A 16,917-nucleotide genomic window follows, 5' to 3' on the forward strand; every position below is an offset into this window, starting at 1 on the left:
GGTTTTCTTTATTGGTTACAATATATATTTTCGGTAATGGAGATCGGTTTATAATGAAAATGTTAAATCTAAACTTATGAAGATATTCAAATGACCCGATGACCCCATAGCTTTCAGTGTCAAGTGTTTTAACATTCTACCTTGAAAATATGAAATATGAAAATAAAGAGAAAGTGAAAGGTTGCAAATCCAAGCAAAATATGATGGTTTGGTTTGCATCCCATTTAAGTGAACTCATATAAATGCAGCAAACAAAATTTCATAAAGACAGGACAAAGCAATAAAAGGCATATCAATTTTTTTACATAATATACTGAAGTTTATTCTCAGCAACATCTTAAGAGAATACTGAAAGACAATTCGTCGTTATAAAATCAAAATAAATAAAAAAAACATTCTCAGACACATACTTTAAATTTGAGGGAAAAAAAGTATCGCACTTAAACAATGTTGTGTAAGTTAATTTTGTTTCCAAAATAATACGTTAATCTGTCTTTTTCACTAAACCATGATATTTCCATTTCTGCATTAAGATTAAAAGCCATTGTCTTATATTTGTCCCTCCCCACATTTTCATCCACAATATGCTTGTTCTTCAAGATTCCATCTACTCCTTTATGAGGCTAGCATATTGTTTTATGAGAATTTGAAACTGTATTTTGCCCTTTTGGCTTTCCTTAGGTTCCTTTCATTCAAGGTTGGGACACCCCAAAAGCTTCACCCAAAGACTGTATCTGGGCGGAATCATTGCCCACATTCGTTGTGACAGGTGCAAACTTGTTTGTTTGTTTGCTTGTTCCCAGTAGTTCCCAACACAATCTTAACTGATCTTTTTTCCTAAGGGAGAGAAAGTGAATCAAGTTTTTAAAACAGTGATCTGCACCCCACAAAGGTCATCAAATCTTATTTCCCGGTGTTGTCCCCATAGATGTAAAGTTCCTTCCCCACTGGCATTACATATGCTTGCTGGATAACTTTTATCTGCTTCTGTGTCTTCATGATTCATCGATTGGAATATCTTCACGATTCTGGGATATCTTCATGATTCCATCGCATTTCTGATTGTTCCTCTCGGCCACAGGTTTTTTTTCCCAATCAATCTTCCGTCTTTATTATTTTATCAGTGTACTCTCTGAGAATTTTCTCTGCTTTGTCTCTGTTACATAGAAGGGTTGCCTTCCCTTGGTATCTTCCATTTTTGAATATCCCTTTACCCTTCAGTTCCTCTTCAATCCTGGTATGAGGCAAACAAGGAGGGAGAAAAATAACAGTAACTTGATCGGTTATAAAGGTTCGAAGGTAGGATAAGTCTTGAAATAGTTTGCTTATAATTTGGCTTATAAGTATAAGTTATAAGTAAATAAGTTATAAGTTATAAGTTGGCTTATAATTATTCACAGTGAACTTCTACATTTTGTTTCAGCTTATACAGAGATGTTCTTCATTACTTTGGTAAAACAAGTGTGTTGACTGGCCTAGGGATAAATGGAAAAATGTTCTTGTCTCAATGATGGGGGAGGGGGAGGGGGAGGGGAGGGGGATGGAGGAGCTGTAGTCATGCAGTCAATGGTGCTTGTGGACTTATGCTTGGGTGGCAAGGAGTGGCATACAGTGACCCATGTCTTGAGAGCACTTATGGCCAGCATTTGTCAGGAGCTCTTTTGTTTTTAATTTTTCGTTCTTTTTAAACATGACATATAGTTGAAAATTTGTCTGCTGTAGCTTTTGTCCTTGTGTTTAAAACTTTTGCAACAAATTCTGAAATTTTATTCTGAAATTTTTGATGGGATGTCATGAAAAAAGCACTGTCAAAATTCGGATGTAAGACAAATACGCTGACAATAGTTTCTTTTGTTGAGAGCAAAGAAACGGCCTTGAAGTAAATCATTGCAGTGTATGATGTCAAGGAACATTAGTTCTGTGATTTATGACAGTGCAGTAACTGGACGACAGTAGGTTTGGCGTTACTCTTTACAAAGAAATCATATCAATCATAACAAACCCTTTTTTTAACTTTTCAAGGATAATTTAAGGCTCCAACATGCAAGGATATTTTGGTTGAGGGTAGATCATGATACAAAGTTATACATACTGTAGCTATGGTATATTTGCTCAAAGGAAAGAACGTGGTTTTTTATTTTATTTTATTATCACAACCATCCCTTGACTGTAAAGATTGATTCAAAAAACAGTTTTTGAGAGATGAAAGCAAAATGAAAGGAAATTTGTTTGACAGTGGCAAATGTGGGTAATGTTGAAATTTTACCGAATCTTGTCAACAACAAAAAAGAAGCAAGCTTTTGAAACAACCACTCCAAACGTATCCCTTGTTTAATTGGCTACCAAAGCATCTTCCTGTACAATGTTTATCACATATCACAAATTTTGCCACATGTGACAATGTGAAAGCAAATGAATACAATAAATCTATGCAATTTCTCTAAACAGCATCATATATAGTTAACCAGGGAAGTCATTTTCAACTTACTTTGGTCCAACCTCAGAAACGATTTCTTCTGGACCAGCCACTAAGAACATACCAGAGGCTTTCTCATCACCGACAGAGAGCATCATCAACGCATTCTAATGTGATCAAAGATATGAAAAATGGCACAGTGACATTTACTACTTTTTTGGTAAACGAAAATTACTTCTTTTTGTCAGGGTTCTTTTGAGGCCCTGTTTGAGCAAATTCTCTCCTTCATCCAGACTCTCCATTAACGATACAGAGTTCAATGGGGATTCCCTAAAAATTGATTCATAACTACATTTCTGTTACTGTTAAGTACTTGGGACCCTACTTGAGATCAAATGACTCGTGGCCTAATTAGTCTCGCTACCGAATAAATGGAATGGACTTGAGATAAAAATGACCTGCACTTTGACATAACACTAGTGACTCGTGGCCTGATCAGTCTCGTAACCAAATTAATTGCATGGACTTGAGATCAAATCACCTGCATTTTCACATAACACTAGTGACTTGTGGCATGATTAGTCCTTGCAACCAAATAAATTGAATGGACTTGAGACCAAATAACTTGCACATTGACTTAACACTTGCGACTTACAGCCTGACTTACAAATCTTTTTTACAAATGTATTTCAAAAGTAAAATGAACCCACTGTGATTAAAGAATCATTGTCAAAGTTCAACTGCCAGAATAAAATTTGCCCACTTGAACAAATGGAACCCACCAAGTTGTTTGATTATATGCATTAATACCAAAATAAACTTTGTGTTCAGATACTTCAATACTCCAGAAATACTTAATACAGTTCTATGCATTAATATTAAATACACTTAATTAATAACCTGTCTTAGTATTCCAGGGAAACTGGTCAATCATCTTAATGCTACAACAAATATGTGCAGCTATATGCTATCATACTCCAGACAAAATCTGTAATTAACTGCCTATTAAAAGCGTTATGTTGAAATGCTATGATAGTCCAACATAACTGTACGGTTATATGCTTTCATACTCCAAGGGCACATACCTGACATCCTATCTATAGTCCAACATAACTGTACGGTTATATGCTTTCATACTCCAAGGGTACATACCTGACATCCTATCTATAGTCCAACATAACTGTACGGTTACATGCTTTCATACTCCAAGGGCACATACCTGACAACCTATCTATAGTTTAACATAACTGTACGGTTATATGCTTTCATACTCCAAGGGTACATACCTGACATCCTATCTATAGTCCAACATAACGTACGGTTATATGCTTTCATACTCCAAAGACACATATCTGACATCCTATCTATAGTCCAATATAACTGTACGGTTATATGCTTTCATACTCCAAGGGCACATACCTGACATCCTATCTCGTTTGCAACCATGTTTAAGAATTCGCTGTCACCATCTTTCCGATGTAAACAGAAAACTGGATCTCGCTCGGGTTTATTGAGATAACGTTGAGCTTCTAAAACTGCGATCTCCCTCAGAAGGAGGAGGTTGGTCTGTAACAGAGAAAGAACACATTTAATTTGAAAACCTTCAATATACCTGAAAAGCTTGACTTGCCACCAGAAAGTTTGAAATATGCAATCATCAATTAAGGGTCAATTACAATAAATTGCATGCTACTATCAAGTGGTCAAATCTTGAATAAGAAAAAAATCATAATTTCATCTTTGTTTTGTTCAATGGTCAACTGTTTCATCTCAAGAAATATAAAGATAAGTTATTGTTGTTTTCTTTACCGTTAGGTTTTGTTACTACGGAACAGCAAAATGATACCAATGTTAAGAAAATCTTTTAAGGATAATTAATTAATAACGTAAAATCTTAATTAATCTGCCTGATGATTCTAGATTTTTATTAAGAACAAAGTAAGTAAGCTACACACTAATTAGGGCCTAACATATGCTAACCCTTTTCATGAATTTTTTGGTGATCAATGATCCCTACCATGGTTTATTTAAATTTTCATCACAGCTTGATTTATGCTGCTAAACTATAACCTCAAACTTCTTAAACACCTCATACTTGCATATTAAAGTCTCATCTTTGTGCATTAGTAGATCCAGGCCTAGTTATAATATACAGGATATAATAATAATAATAATATACAGGATAATACAGGATAATATACAGGATATAATATACAGGATATGATATATGATCTCAATGCCTCTGTTAAATTGCAATGAAAGGTAGGTTGGAATATTACAAGCACAGGAGTATATTGTAATACAAAGAAACCTGTCATAAGAAGTTATGAAAATATAAAAAATAACAAGTGTTCAAACTTAGGACTTTCTTCTGTATTCCTGACTCAACTTCGAAATTCAAGAAATTTCAAGACCACGAGAAGAGGTTTACAAGTCTGTTTTTAAGCTTTCGTGACCTATCCCTGTTCTCCAGACACGTAAGAACCTTGATTTTAAATTCAGGGAGTTTGTTAATCGTCGCACAAATCCTTGGTATAATGTGACTCTAACACTCACTGACCTTGTTGGTAACTTTCAATGTTTTCTGCTGTTTCTCTACTGCCTGAGCAAACTCTCCCGGTCCACACCTAACAAAACAAAAAAACATAGATATGATTATGCCTTTTAGGTATATACAGGTACCTACTTTTACTTACAATTACATATTGTTAAGGGTGAATGTTACATAACTATGCAAAATGTGGCCACAAAAAAAAAAATCAATTTTTAAATTCATGCTGTTTTGGCATCTTTAATGTCTCCTGAACCCATTCCCATTGACACGTTAGATTGTATTGGGCATGTTGGGAAAAGAATGTTTAGGGAATTAGATAATTTCAGGAAAACAAATAAGGGTAAACTCTCTCATGGAAAAACTGTGGGAGGAGGGAAAAGGATGGTTCCTCCTAAATAATTGGGAATTACTTCAACACTCTTGAACAAGCAGCCAATGCTTCCGGATTGAAAATGAAGGTATCTTCCTACATTGTTTATATATACATATAACATATATATATAACACATTGTTTATGTATATAATATATATAACATTGTGCTGCATACAGTATCAATCAAACTTACTTTAAGAGCTTGTTGAGTTTCTTCTCTGTTTCGATGGTTCCTCCCAGATAACTGAGGACTCTGTTTCCAGCCAGGAAGTAAACATTGGTCTTATTCTTCTTTCCTTTCTCAGCACTGATCAGCTTGATTGACTAAGAGGGAAGAGGGGAAGAAAAGGCTGGAAAAAGAATCCAAATAGTCACACCACCAAGTAATGGGAGATAGGGATAGAAGTTGCTTCCCCATGCATGTAACAAGTATCAGAGCCACAGGGAAGGAGAAGTAGATGAACAATGTCTTTTCTTCCCATATCTAACCCCCTCCCCATACCAAAGCCCCTTGCATACATAACCTCCTCCCTACACATAGTCCCCTCCCCATATCTATGCCCTGAGAAATTTGAATTTCATAGGAATACTTAAGTCTAAAAGGCTAAACCCTAGTTAGTTATAATGTAAGTAAAAACCAAAAAAACAAAAGGGTAACTTTTTCGTGGAAGAGAATAAAGTACACACCTGTAAATGGCTCAAGTTGGATACGTGAGTTCCGCAGCACATATTAGCTTCGATGGAACTGATCTCTACTATGCGAACAAGACCTACGTGATCATCCGGCAATCCCCTGGAACGTATCTGAAATGGAATATTTCATAAATTTTATCATCACATGTAGCGACGTTTGGACAAACAGTTATTTAGACAAGTGTTCTCTGGGAATTTTAAGATTAAAAAAAAATTGGAAACATCTCACAGGTGGATAAAGCCAGTAACAACAGAATCATTCAAACTTTCACTATTTTTGTTTGCATCTAGAGATCATGATCATTCAAAACTTATTACCATATCTTCACAGACAGCTAAGACAACCCTTTTATGGTTGCTATGGAGACAGGTGTTCTATCTACAACATATCCACTCTCCATCATACCAGACCTGAATTTTGGTGAAATAGCAACATCCCAAGTGTTGTATGACACAAAAGAAGAACCCATTGCACAACCTAACAACTGGGCGATTGTGAGGATAAGATGTTTCCTCAAGGGTACTGTTTATATCCAGGAACAAATTCATCAATTTTCAAATCTGCAACAGACTTCCAAATAATTAAACAAAATGACTTAAAACAGTTTTTGGCCTGACTTGAAAGTCTGATATGGGAAAAGCCATTTCACATTTGTCAAATAACTAGTTTTGATATTTTTTAACTTTGCCCTGTTGGAAATATCTAAGGAAAGATGTCAATTTTAATATGAAAATTATTTGAATATTACTCTATTTTTTTTCTTCTATCTGTCACATTTAATAATTGATGTTTTGTTTTGCCCTTTTGGAAATATTTTGCCCTGTTGGAAATATCTAAGGAAAAGATGTCAATTTTAATATGAATTATTTGAAAATTACTCTATTTTTTTTCTTCTATCTGTCACATTTAATAATTGATGTTCGAATACAGTTTTGCGGCTTCTTGAAAATGAATCCACATAGTTTACATTCCTATTGTTGACCTGGTCATCTGCAGTCTCTAGGGTGTTGCCAGTCAGTTTGCACTCAGTCAGTGTCCAGTATAACCAAGCTGTTTAATAGTTGATATTTTATAGATGAAAACATTGATAACAAACCTGTCATCAAACTAAGATTGTTATATGTCATTGATTGGCACAACTTCAAACAATTCAACATTCAATAGAAGGTTTATAAATTTTTGATTTTCATTAAAGAGCGGATGACATTTGTCTCATTTATGCAACAGAACATACTTCACTAAAACTGGAATGTAGAGAACTGTGCTTTCATCCATTATGACATACTTCCTTTAATTCATCAGAGCCAGCATCTACCCATCTCGGCGTCATCGGCAGACATTTCCTGATGGCCTCGTTGACGTCCACCTCAAGCTGTATGAGTTGTTCATTCTTGATGGCCGGCGTGTCCATCTCTATGAAAGATTTCTCTCTCCCTAAGTCCCTGGATGGAGAAACGAACGATACAAGCAATGACCGTACAATATATATTACTAGCTCTCATTACTCCCCGTTTTGTAAACAGTCTCGATCGTGAATCTTATTTCATTAACAGCGAGATGCAACTGAAATTTAAATCATATATTCGCCTACTTTGTGTTAAGACTAGTCACTACATGAATATTCAGCACATACCATGATGTAGTTCGCCAACCGTACTTTTCATCTGCTATGGCCGTGATCAAATGCTGAGCTGTACCAGGATGAAATAAGAAAGAAGATTATTTTATTACAAACTAAACAAAGTTGTATAATACAGCAGTGCTAGTAGCATTGACACAATTTTGTGTACAGTAATTTCTCTGTCAGATTCAATAGCAAGTAAGCACTATGTGATCTCCATGCAAATGTACATCTGACACACCTTCATCATGAAATAACACCCTAGAGAAGCCACCATGCCCACCCCACCCCCCTACACCACCTCCCACCCCTATATACATCCTAGTATCCAATCATGCATTTTCATCCAAGAGCTAACAAATAAAATTCTATCGTAATATGGGGAGAGCATTTGTAATATACCAGAATGCTGTTGCATGTGATCGAATCTTCTAGTCCAGTCTACGACTTGATGAACTTCCGTTCCTGGCTCCAAGTTTTCTGTCATAAAGTGGACAGCTTTATCAGCTTTACGAGTGATCCTCAGGACACTGCAGCCATTCATCTGTAATAAAACACAAGTGACGGGGACTTGCTAGGTAGGTTTGCTCTTCCTTGCACCAGATTTGTGAAGAAGCGAATGAAACGGTATTGTATACTAAAATACCACTTTCAGGAAGGATCGTGCAGACTAAGGTCGAAACTATACATAAATCCACAGACATTACACAGGAAAGAGAAACTCTATTCATCTTTGTAGCTTCATTTTCCACAGTTTCTGAGATTCACTTAATCCATACAGACAAAGATATCGAAACAATTCCTACTCTCAGTGACTTGCACAGGATATCCCAGGTGGAGGACGGGTGTGGATGGGGGTGAGTGTTGGGGGATTCAAAATTCTTCTGACTGGATTGGCAGTGGCATTAACCTTTATGGATGAGCTGCATGTGCATCAAAAGAACTCTGAATGAGGTGTGTGGCTGCGGGGTCTGTGAGTGCAACTCCCACCCCTTGTAATGGGGGTCTGTGGGTACTCCACCAAGACACAATTTTGAAGTAAAGATGTCAAGTGGTCCATTCTGAGGCATATTTGGACAATAAATAAATAAAAAGATATACTTATTATTTTCATTGGGACAGTGACAAGTGAAACCCCTTCTCCCTGGGAGCAATTTAGAGAGAGCACTAATTTCAAACTCTGTAAAATAAACAAGATGATCAGTACTCACAGTTCCTCTGTCATCAGGCTGGGAAGAGACAGAAAATTTGCAAAAGTCAGGTTACATAATCAAGAAAATGATAAAACCAAAAAACGCTTACGCGTTATAAATTTCGCAGTAAAACAAATATATCTACATTTGTGTGATACTTTGAAGTTCATTCAATGTTTGAAATGAAATGGAAAACACACAATATTGTACTGAACTAGTAATATCTGGCTATGATATAAAGTATGTAAGAAAGACAGATATCAGGCATTAAAAGTTAGTTGCTGTAGTTGCTATTACACATGTAACAATAATTTCAACCTAATCAGAAAAGCCACCTTCATCTCTACTATCATTTTCAACTGTAATATTTATTTTGGAAATGTGTGGAGCAAATAAACTGATTTTCAAAATCTTTATAGATGGTAAATGATGAAAACCTGAACTTGTCATGTGCAGCATAGCTCCATCTAGCCTGTAAATTTTTACTGAGCTGATTTCACTCAACTGTTTCAATGCTGGCTGCTATGAAGCACTGTTTGTTTGTGCTGCAAAATATTTTACAGTGTGAACTCATGCACCATTTAGAAATTCTTTCCACAAAGGTTACACAATGACCAAAGAAATTAAAGTCCGAAGAAGATACAGAACTTTTTTTTTTTGTCAAACAGGATGTAATCATCAGACAATGGTATGTAAAAGAAGCTGAACAAAGACAATGAGAGGACTTCGAGGTATTGTTCATGAAACTAACCTGACCACCTCCTTCTGGGAAAAGCACGGTGTCATCACAGATAACGTCATAACCAGAAATCTGTTCCTTCTTGCCGTTGTTTACAATCTTCAGCTTTGAGGGTGTACAGGAGGCAACTTTTGTATCAAACTAGGTAAGATATGTAGAGAGTAACCACGGTTACAATGCAATTCATTTCAAGGTACAACAGCAAATTTTTCCCCAGAAATAAAAAATATAAAAGGAAATGAAAAACAAAAAAACTAAATGGAAAATTATACTAAATGGAAAAGAACAGAGAAGTAAATGGATGAAATGGGATTTGAACCAGTGACTCATTTGAATCCCATTCTAGGGCTCCATTAATTTTGTCATATTTTGGAAAGTGTGGACCGCAAGTGCTTTCAAGTAATTGATACTTGGATAAAAGTACTTGACTACAACATTGCTATATACATAGCCATTTTAAGCTCGGGTTATCAGTCACAAGCCACAGCCCCTTACATCCTGTCTAGGTTTCTTTGCTCTTTTCCATTGTATATCACTGTACTTCTCAGTCAGTTTTTCATTCTTCATTTACTTGTATAATGTACATAGATAGCTGAATTTCTCTCAAAATGCCCTCACTGAGCTGCTTTCTAGATTGCATCAAATGAAACTTGGATCCCTAATTACATGGTATGCAAGATTTTGTGGCTGGCAACATGCCCGGCCGGAAAAGAAATGGGTATAGGGATTGCCACCAACTAAGAGCTACATAGCTCAGTTGGTGGAGCAATGGGCTTGTAATCCAGAAATCACTGGTTCAACCCTGTTCTAAACATAAATTTCTGTTCTTTTCCAAATATGAAGTTGATATGAAATAAACTACAATTACATCTCTTTTTTGCCTTATTGTTGCTCCTTCTTGTCTGTTTTTCATCATTCAATAATTTCACGGTATGTAAATAGAAAATAAATAATAAGGAGACTTCCAGTTACCATCAAGTTTTTGGAACTAGATTTTTATCTTGGTCAAAGTACTTGATTCTTGATAAAGTGTTCCAAACTAGGGCATTCAACCATCATCCTTGAAAAAGAGAACCACCAAAACACTGAAAGGTCCCCAAAATTACAACCCTCTCTTGACATGCACAGTATTGTAAGCATATATGCCTAGGCCTACATATCCACAGTCAATATCCAAGGTATCCACAGTCAATATCATATTATGTCCCCATGTCACCTATCGTTAATTACATGTTACATTAGCTGAGACAAAAACACTGTACATTTCGAGATAGTGCTACGGAAGATGTTTTTTTTATTTAACAATCAATACAATTCAATAAAAACTATCAGATATGAGACGTATCCTCTTCCATGGCTGTACGTGTGATCATAAATATCAAAAATATCCTGTTGACTGTAATTCTATTTACTTTCGCGGAATCGGTACTAGGCTATGATTCTTCAGAGAGAAACTTGCTAGTGTACAATAATAAGATAAACCTACATTTTCACCCTGATCTTATCCAAATACTTGATACATTCCAACACAAGAAAATCAACCAATAACTTACCTCCCGTAGGTAGCTATCTTTTTGGCACTGAAAGGACATCTTTTCTAACAAAACTTGGACTTGATACCGTACTGTATGTGTTAAAATCGCAGCAAAGTGTTACAAATTAGAAAGGAACTGTAATCTAGTATGGAACGCGAAATTTCCACTGCTACAGGCCCTACAGGAGGTCACTCTGTGCCTTGGCATGCATTTATTGGACTTCGATCGTTGTATGTGACACTAATATTCAAACACGATGCTATGTTTACGAAAGCTCAATATTCGCACTAAGATGAACAATTATGAATTGTGTATCGTGCAGGTTTCATAAAATTCTCTTCAGTGTGCTACGAAAGAAGAAATCACTCCCCTATCAATTTTTCAAACTTTTTAATAGTTGTATGTATAATGCACCCAATCACAGTTAAAGTAAGCAATAGTAATGAATCTACCAACACAGAAATATTGATAATAGACATGTAGAATTATAAATATTCAGTGTAGCACTTCCCGAAAAAGTGAGATAATTTCAGAAGATATATCCTGAAGATCTATGAATTCCAAGTTCACTAGAATGGCAGCTGTTACACCGCGAAAAGACTTATTCTGGATATGTCCCGTCCCGTATGGTTTAGTAGAGATAACGTTGCCATCAATAGTCAGATCTTCGTCTTCCATTGCAATGTGTACCACTGCTCCTATCCCAACTCCACGTCCTGTGTGAAGTACGTGATGGATAGGTCTGAGACTGTCTCCACGAAGGACAGTTTCCTTGTATGAAATACAGCCCAAACCATGCAGCCCGGATGAACTCAATACATCATTATATGGTGTCCATAAGTGCCGAATGGTTTCCGATTTGAAGAAACTTTTACGATGTTCTACGGAAGATAATTGGGGATTCAAACTAAACGTTACTCATAGTAAGTACAGATTTAAAGGTCATCAGGTTTCGTCGGCAAATTTTAGCTTGATACAAAAGTTAATTAAAGATTTAAAAATTTAGTTTCTTGAGATTAAAACCCTCTAGTGTATGTTCTAAAGTTTTCCTCCCCAGACATTGATTTGGTGATAAATCGGAATCTTAAACGTATTAGAGAAATGATATTCATATTGCAGAATAAAATGCTTTATGAAATTCGTACCCGGACAGGGGGAGGCGGTGGAACCGGTGATAGCACAGTCTGTACTTCCACCCCACCCCCCCCTCCTCCAAGATTTTTCAACAAAATGCCCCTTTTGGATTACATTACATAATCCTTTTTTGTTAGTAAAGAAAGCACTTTTACCATATTTTTATTAAATGAATAGTGCATTCTGTTTATTTAGAAGGTGCACTTTTGGAGAGGAATAAACCCAAGTGTAATTAAGAAGTGTTGTTTGGTTAAACACATTCATTTAACATTTCGTATCAAAATGGGGAATTACACAAATCATATGTGTTCAATTAAGCTAAATTCATCCCTTAAGATCATTTCAGCATATCCCAGAAAGTTGTTAAAAACATTCACTTTATACGTTTAATGAACAATTTATCATTTTGGGAGCAAAATCTCGAATCAAATTGGGTAGTTGATCAATTAAATAAATGTATGATGTATAAATTGATCAATTTCTGACAACTTGTTACCATATTATAATGAACAATTACTCATTCTGTTGAAAATAGTTAATATATGAGAAATCACGGCGGCGCTATAACGTTACTAGATGATAAATACCTTTATCTGGAGAGGAAAAACAACTCTCAATCATGACGTCAGCCAGATGTAGCATGTCCCTGACATTGCTCATGTAACCACCTGACGCAATCTTCCATGAACGATCCACATACGGTGCATTCATCAAGTTGCCCTTCTTGTCACGAAAATAACAGCTACAGAAAATATTATAAATATTAGGTAATTTAGGTTAAAGTTTTTATGGAATATACTTATTCTTTACAGTATCACACCTAATAACAATTTTCTTATGTCGTGCATGAAACGTATCATACAAAATGACACACACACATATATATATGAATTTATATATAAATGAATTTATATATATATGAATTTATATGAATATATATATATATATATATATATATATATATATATATAATATAATATAATATAGCAAGCGAACAAATTTTTGTACATGTATGCCAACACAAAATGAGCTAAATTTGTGTGTAAATTACACAGTATAACGATCATCAACATTTGACCTGATCATCTGTATAGTAATTATTCCTTTTACAAGGGATTCGTGATACTCGCTTTGACGTAACATCGTTACGATCATATATGCTGGTACAGTCTGGATGTACAACGTGGAACTAAAGGATGAGAGTGGATATATACTCACCGTGCTCTGTGCGGCAAGATAGTTTCATTTGATGCAGGAACAGTGGATTCAAAACCAAGTTGCTCCAAGAGATTCGTCATATATTCTATGAAGCTAGTCTCCACTATAGACTCTATTACAGCAGATAAAACAATCCATCCCTTCGAAGAATATTGAAATCTGCTACCTTAAAGAGAATAGTTTAAGACAAACGATTCAATGCGATGGTCCTGTATGTGTTATACTATGGAAGGTGGGTGTACTTTCATGGTTCTACAATGAATATAATCTTTCTCGCATGTCAAACAAACCAGGCCTACCCCCTTTTCAGAATTTCTTCTATAGTACGTGGTGATCTTTTAAAGCATATTTTTTATAGAGTTAACTGATTGAATTACCAGGTTTAAAGCTGATTGGGTCATCTTGGAATAATTCCAAGACTTCCGATGTCGTCTGATATTTTTTCCGTACATAAAACTCTGGTGAAAGCCGCCCTGCTATCGATTTACAGTATCTGTAGGCATCGACGAACGCCTCCGGTAATTCAGATAATCCGTCAGGTGTCTGGCTGAGAATTTCATATTCCGACATTTTTCGGTAATGACGAAATCCAGACGTATGAGTCAATAGATGTCTGGTTGTCATGGTAACCTAATCGAATGACGAAAAGAAATAAAACTGTGATTGCAAGACCAGTTGGGTTAAGTAGGTGGATAGGGCCTTTCTTTCTTGTTCTTCTTTTTTAATATGAGGGAGCTATTTATGGTTAACTCAGAGCCTTATATTTGGCCCTGGGTTAACTCAAGGCCATACATCTCTTTATACGGCTCTGGGTTAACTCAGAACCGTATGGCTCTGGGTATACTCTGACGTCGCCCAAGTCGCTAGCCATGAAGAGTTTGTGTACGACGAGGATGACGTGCAATTTCTTTTTCTTTACAACTTATTTGGTGCATTTTTTCATGCATTCTGTCCTGAAATTAGCTGTTGTAGTATTTCTTACCCTCTCCTTAAATCTTTACTCCTTCGTTATGTCAAGAAGACATTCTATAGATAGATTATAATTCATCAATATATTGGCTCCAAATTGCTGAGAGCTTCTATATGATATTGATTGATTTTTGTTATCTAAACGTTCTCGTATTTATTCCGAGTGTCCCAGGTCAATACATGTCTCTATCAGGACCGGGAATGATTGTGGTTTGTAGAGATGTTACCAATATTTTGACATTTTTTTCAAGCGTACTCTTCAGGCTGGACAGTAATCAAACCGGTAAATAACATTAACCTCTTGCTCATTCCATTTCTTCACAGGGAAGTTTGGCAAATACTCCTGTATTGGTTTATCAATGTCCAATTTTCCTTGGTCCATTAGTCTCGCCACTGCTAATGTGGTCAGCAGCTTACTCACGCTTCCGGTCGCTAATAAGCTATCTTCCGTCATTCTAGTTTGGTTCTCAACATCTGCGTAGCCAAACCCTTTATGAAATAAACATATCAATGCACATCACACTGTATCGTTTGTGTCACTTAAGTAAGAAAAGAAACCTCACACTTGTCATGATCGCATTCATAGGCTAAAATGTATCCCAGGCGTAATTGACAAGGGGAGTCAGAAATGGAAGCTACCCCCTCCCCCACCACCCCACCTCACTTGAAAAGTGAGGACGGCAGGTGTATATCATTCTGTCACGATACACTTTTTTTTGCTATAAAGATGCAATATATTTGGCATTGTTAGATCATTCAGCTGTCGGTCCATTGTATTAGCAAAAGGAGTGCCAAGCAATCAAATAATCAATTTTAAGTTTCATTTCTGTTTTTTGAAATTCATGTATATATCACAGTTACTGGCCCCTATCCTGAATTTTAACAAAGTTCACATTTATTTGTAATAGCTTGGATATTACCAATATCTTTGGTCCAGAAATCATTGTTAGTATATTCCAACTCCCTGCCCCTCCCCTTGCCTTCTCTTACTTTGTCTTTAATTACGGTATACATATAACTACAACAAATTGAGTTAACTATTTGTTAATTATTAAAGAGGTAATTTCAACAATGTTTGACTTACCTTCCTCCCATACTTTCTGACCATCAATTCCTACTGCTATCGACATGCCCGGTATCCCTTTTTGTTCCTAAATAGCAAAACTTTATAATTATTTAATAACCATTTAAATCAAACATTAAAACAAATATAAAAAAATAAAATTAATAATTATCCAATTAAAATTCAGTGCAATTGTATTCAGGTTTGCTTCCAAATTTCGTAATTTGTTGATTAAAAACAAATATTGTTGTAAACATAAATAACTAGAACGGACTGTACATGTAGGCAAATATATCGAAGCCAATCATGTAATCTTCAATACTGATCTGAAGAGGGGGTGATCTTGCAACGGAACTCTGCTAGCTGCAGAAGCGGATTGTGTTGTAAAGTGCATAACAAGATAACAGTTGCGGTGATGGACTGGGTATACTCTTCACTGTACTCTGTATATGCAGCATTACTGTCTTAACAATATACGGGCCTATCTATTCAGGTTTCATATGCCTTTAGTTTTCAAAGGCGGGAAAAACAGAAAACTGTCCGACATAAATTTTGATAAATCCCTGCAATCGAAAAAGACTACAGACTTTCGATTATTACTAAAGTTGTTCATCTTTATACATTTTACTGGAAAAGTTATAGTTTTTAGATCAATGTTCACTGAGATATTCTTTAATGAGGACAACTGTCATTTCCAAAATATCTTCAAAGCGTTAATTTTGATAACTTTCAGTGAAACAAACATTTTCAATTTAAACCTAAAAATACCACTAGACAGTGATAGATGAATTCAATTGAAATGACTAAATAATATAGTTTGTAAACTCACCATGAAAACCGTTATCATTGATCTCGATCGATTGATCGCTTTCTCCAATTTCGATGATGTATAATTACCGCGATCCATATTTATATCCGCTAAATACATGTATATATATGTATATATATATATATATATATATATATATATATATATATATATATATATATACAAGCAAATCTTTAGGACCTTCCTTTATTGCTTAAAACTTTGGGCTGCAAATAACAAACAAACTGATCTATTTCGCTCGTTAGAGGTAAAAGAACTACCTTCCTTTTATAACAATGTTGACCTTCAGGCCTATACCTCTATATCAATGATTTATGAAAGCCAACGGGTCCTATTATGCTCTCGTGACACGCTTTCCAGTTAACCTGCAACGCTTTTTAGACGTATTCCACAAAGAATGTCAGTACCCGCATGTTCGCTAACTGAAAGCTGTTCTATAGCTTTTCTCTATAGGCCTATATGTGCTAGTATCGTTACTTATCTCATGTGGAAATCGTCTTTACAGTACACGGTTCATGTATTTACTATATACTAAGTATGCATGATCATACCCGTACTTGATATTCCTTTGTCCACATA

General features: G+C 35.6%; 2 protein-coding genes across 2 annotated transcripts; both read right to left on the reverse strand.

The window, feature by feature from the left end:
• On the reverse strand, positions 1-11,305 carry LOC139966558 (alanyl-tRNA editing protein Aarsd1-like). The gene is made up of 12 exons (XM_071969715.1): positions 11,144-11,305; positions 9,603-9,731; positions 8,870-8,887; positions 8,061-8,202; positions 7,671-7,728; positions 7,323-7,479; positions 6,031-6,147; positions 5,537-5,667; positions 4,977-5,043; positions 3,836-3,982; positions 2,489-2,583; positions 1-1,234 (listed from the first exon to the last, which is right to left on the reverse strand). The coding sequence occupies exons 1-12, from the start codon at positions 11,180-11,182 to the stop codon at positions 1,096-1,098; spliced, it is 1,239 nt and encodes a 412-aa protein (XP_071825816.1). The 5' UTR covers positions 11,183-11,305; the 3' UTR covers positions 1-1,095.
• Positions 11,306-11,449: 144 nt separating this feature from the next.
• Positions 11,450-16,532, reverse strand: LOC139966557 (serine beta-lactamase-like protein LACTB, mitochondrial). The gene is made up of 7 exons (XM_071969714.1): positions 16,339-16,532; positions 15,531-15,597; positions 14,745-14,935; positions 13,855-14,107; positions 13,478-13,643; positions 12,847-13,001; positions 11,450-12,006 (listed from the first exon to the last, which is right to left on the reverse strand). The coding sequence occupies exons 1-7, from the start codon at positions 16,435-16,437 to the stop codon at positions 11,621-11,623; spliced, it is 1,317 nt and encodes a 438-aa protein (XP_071825815.1). The 5' UTR covers positions 16,438-16,532; the 3' UTR covers positions 11,450-11,620.
• Between the last annotated feature and the right edge of the window lie 385 nt (positions 16,533-16,917).

The sequence above is a fragment of the Apostichopus japonicus genome, chromosome 4 (assembly GCF_037975245.1).
Source record: "Apostichopus japonicus isolate 1M-3 chromosome 4, ASM3797524v1, whole genome shotgun sequence".
Taxonomy (NCBI): Eukaryota; Metazoa; Echinodermata; class Holothuroidea; order Aspidochirotida; family Stichopodidae; genus Apostichopus; species Apostichopus japonicus.

Excerpts from the sequence above, each read along its gene's own strand:
- LOC139966557 (XM_071969714.1), bottom strand. The coding sequence starts at position 16,437 with ATGTATTTAGCGGATATAAATATGGATCGCGGTAATTATACATCATCG. Across the intron at positions 15,598-16,338 it reads CAATGATAACGGTTTTCATG|GAACAAAAAGGGATACCGGG; the intron begins GTGAGTTTACAA and ends TTTGCTATTTAG. Across the intron at positions 13,644-13,854 it reads CCCAATCAGCTTTAAACCTG|GTAGCAGATTTCAATATTCT; the intron begins GTAATTCAATCA and ends ATTCTCTTTAAG.
- LOC139966558 (XM_071969715.1), bottom strand. The coding sequence starts at position 11,182 with ATGTCCTTTCAGTGCCAAAAAGATAGCTACCTACGGGAG. Across the intron at positions 7,480-7,670 it reads GGTTGGCGAACTACATCATG|GGACTTAGGGAGAGAGAAAT; the intron begins GTATGTGCTGAA and ends TTCTCCATCCAG. Across the intron at positions 5,668-6,030 it reads CCAACTTGAGCCATTTACAG|TCAATCAAGCTGATCAGTGC; the intron begins GTGTGTACTTTA and ends CTTCCCTCTTAG.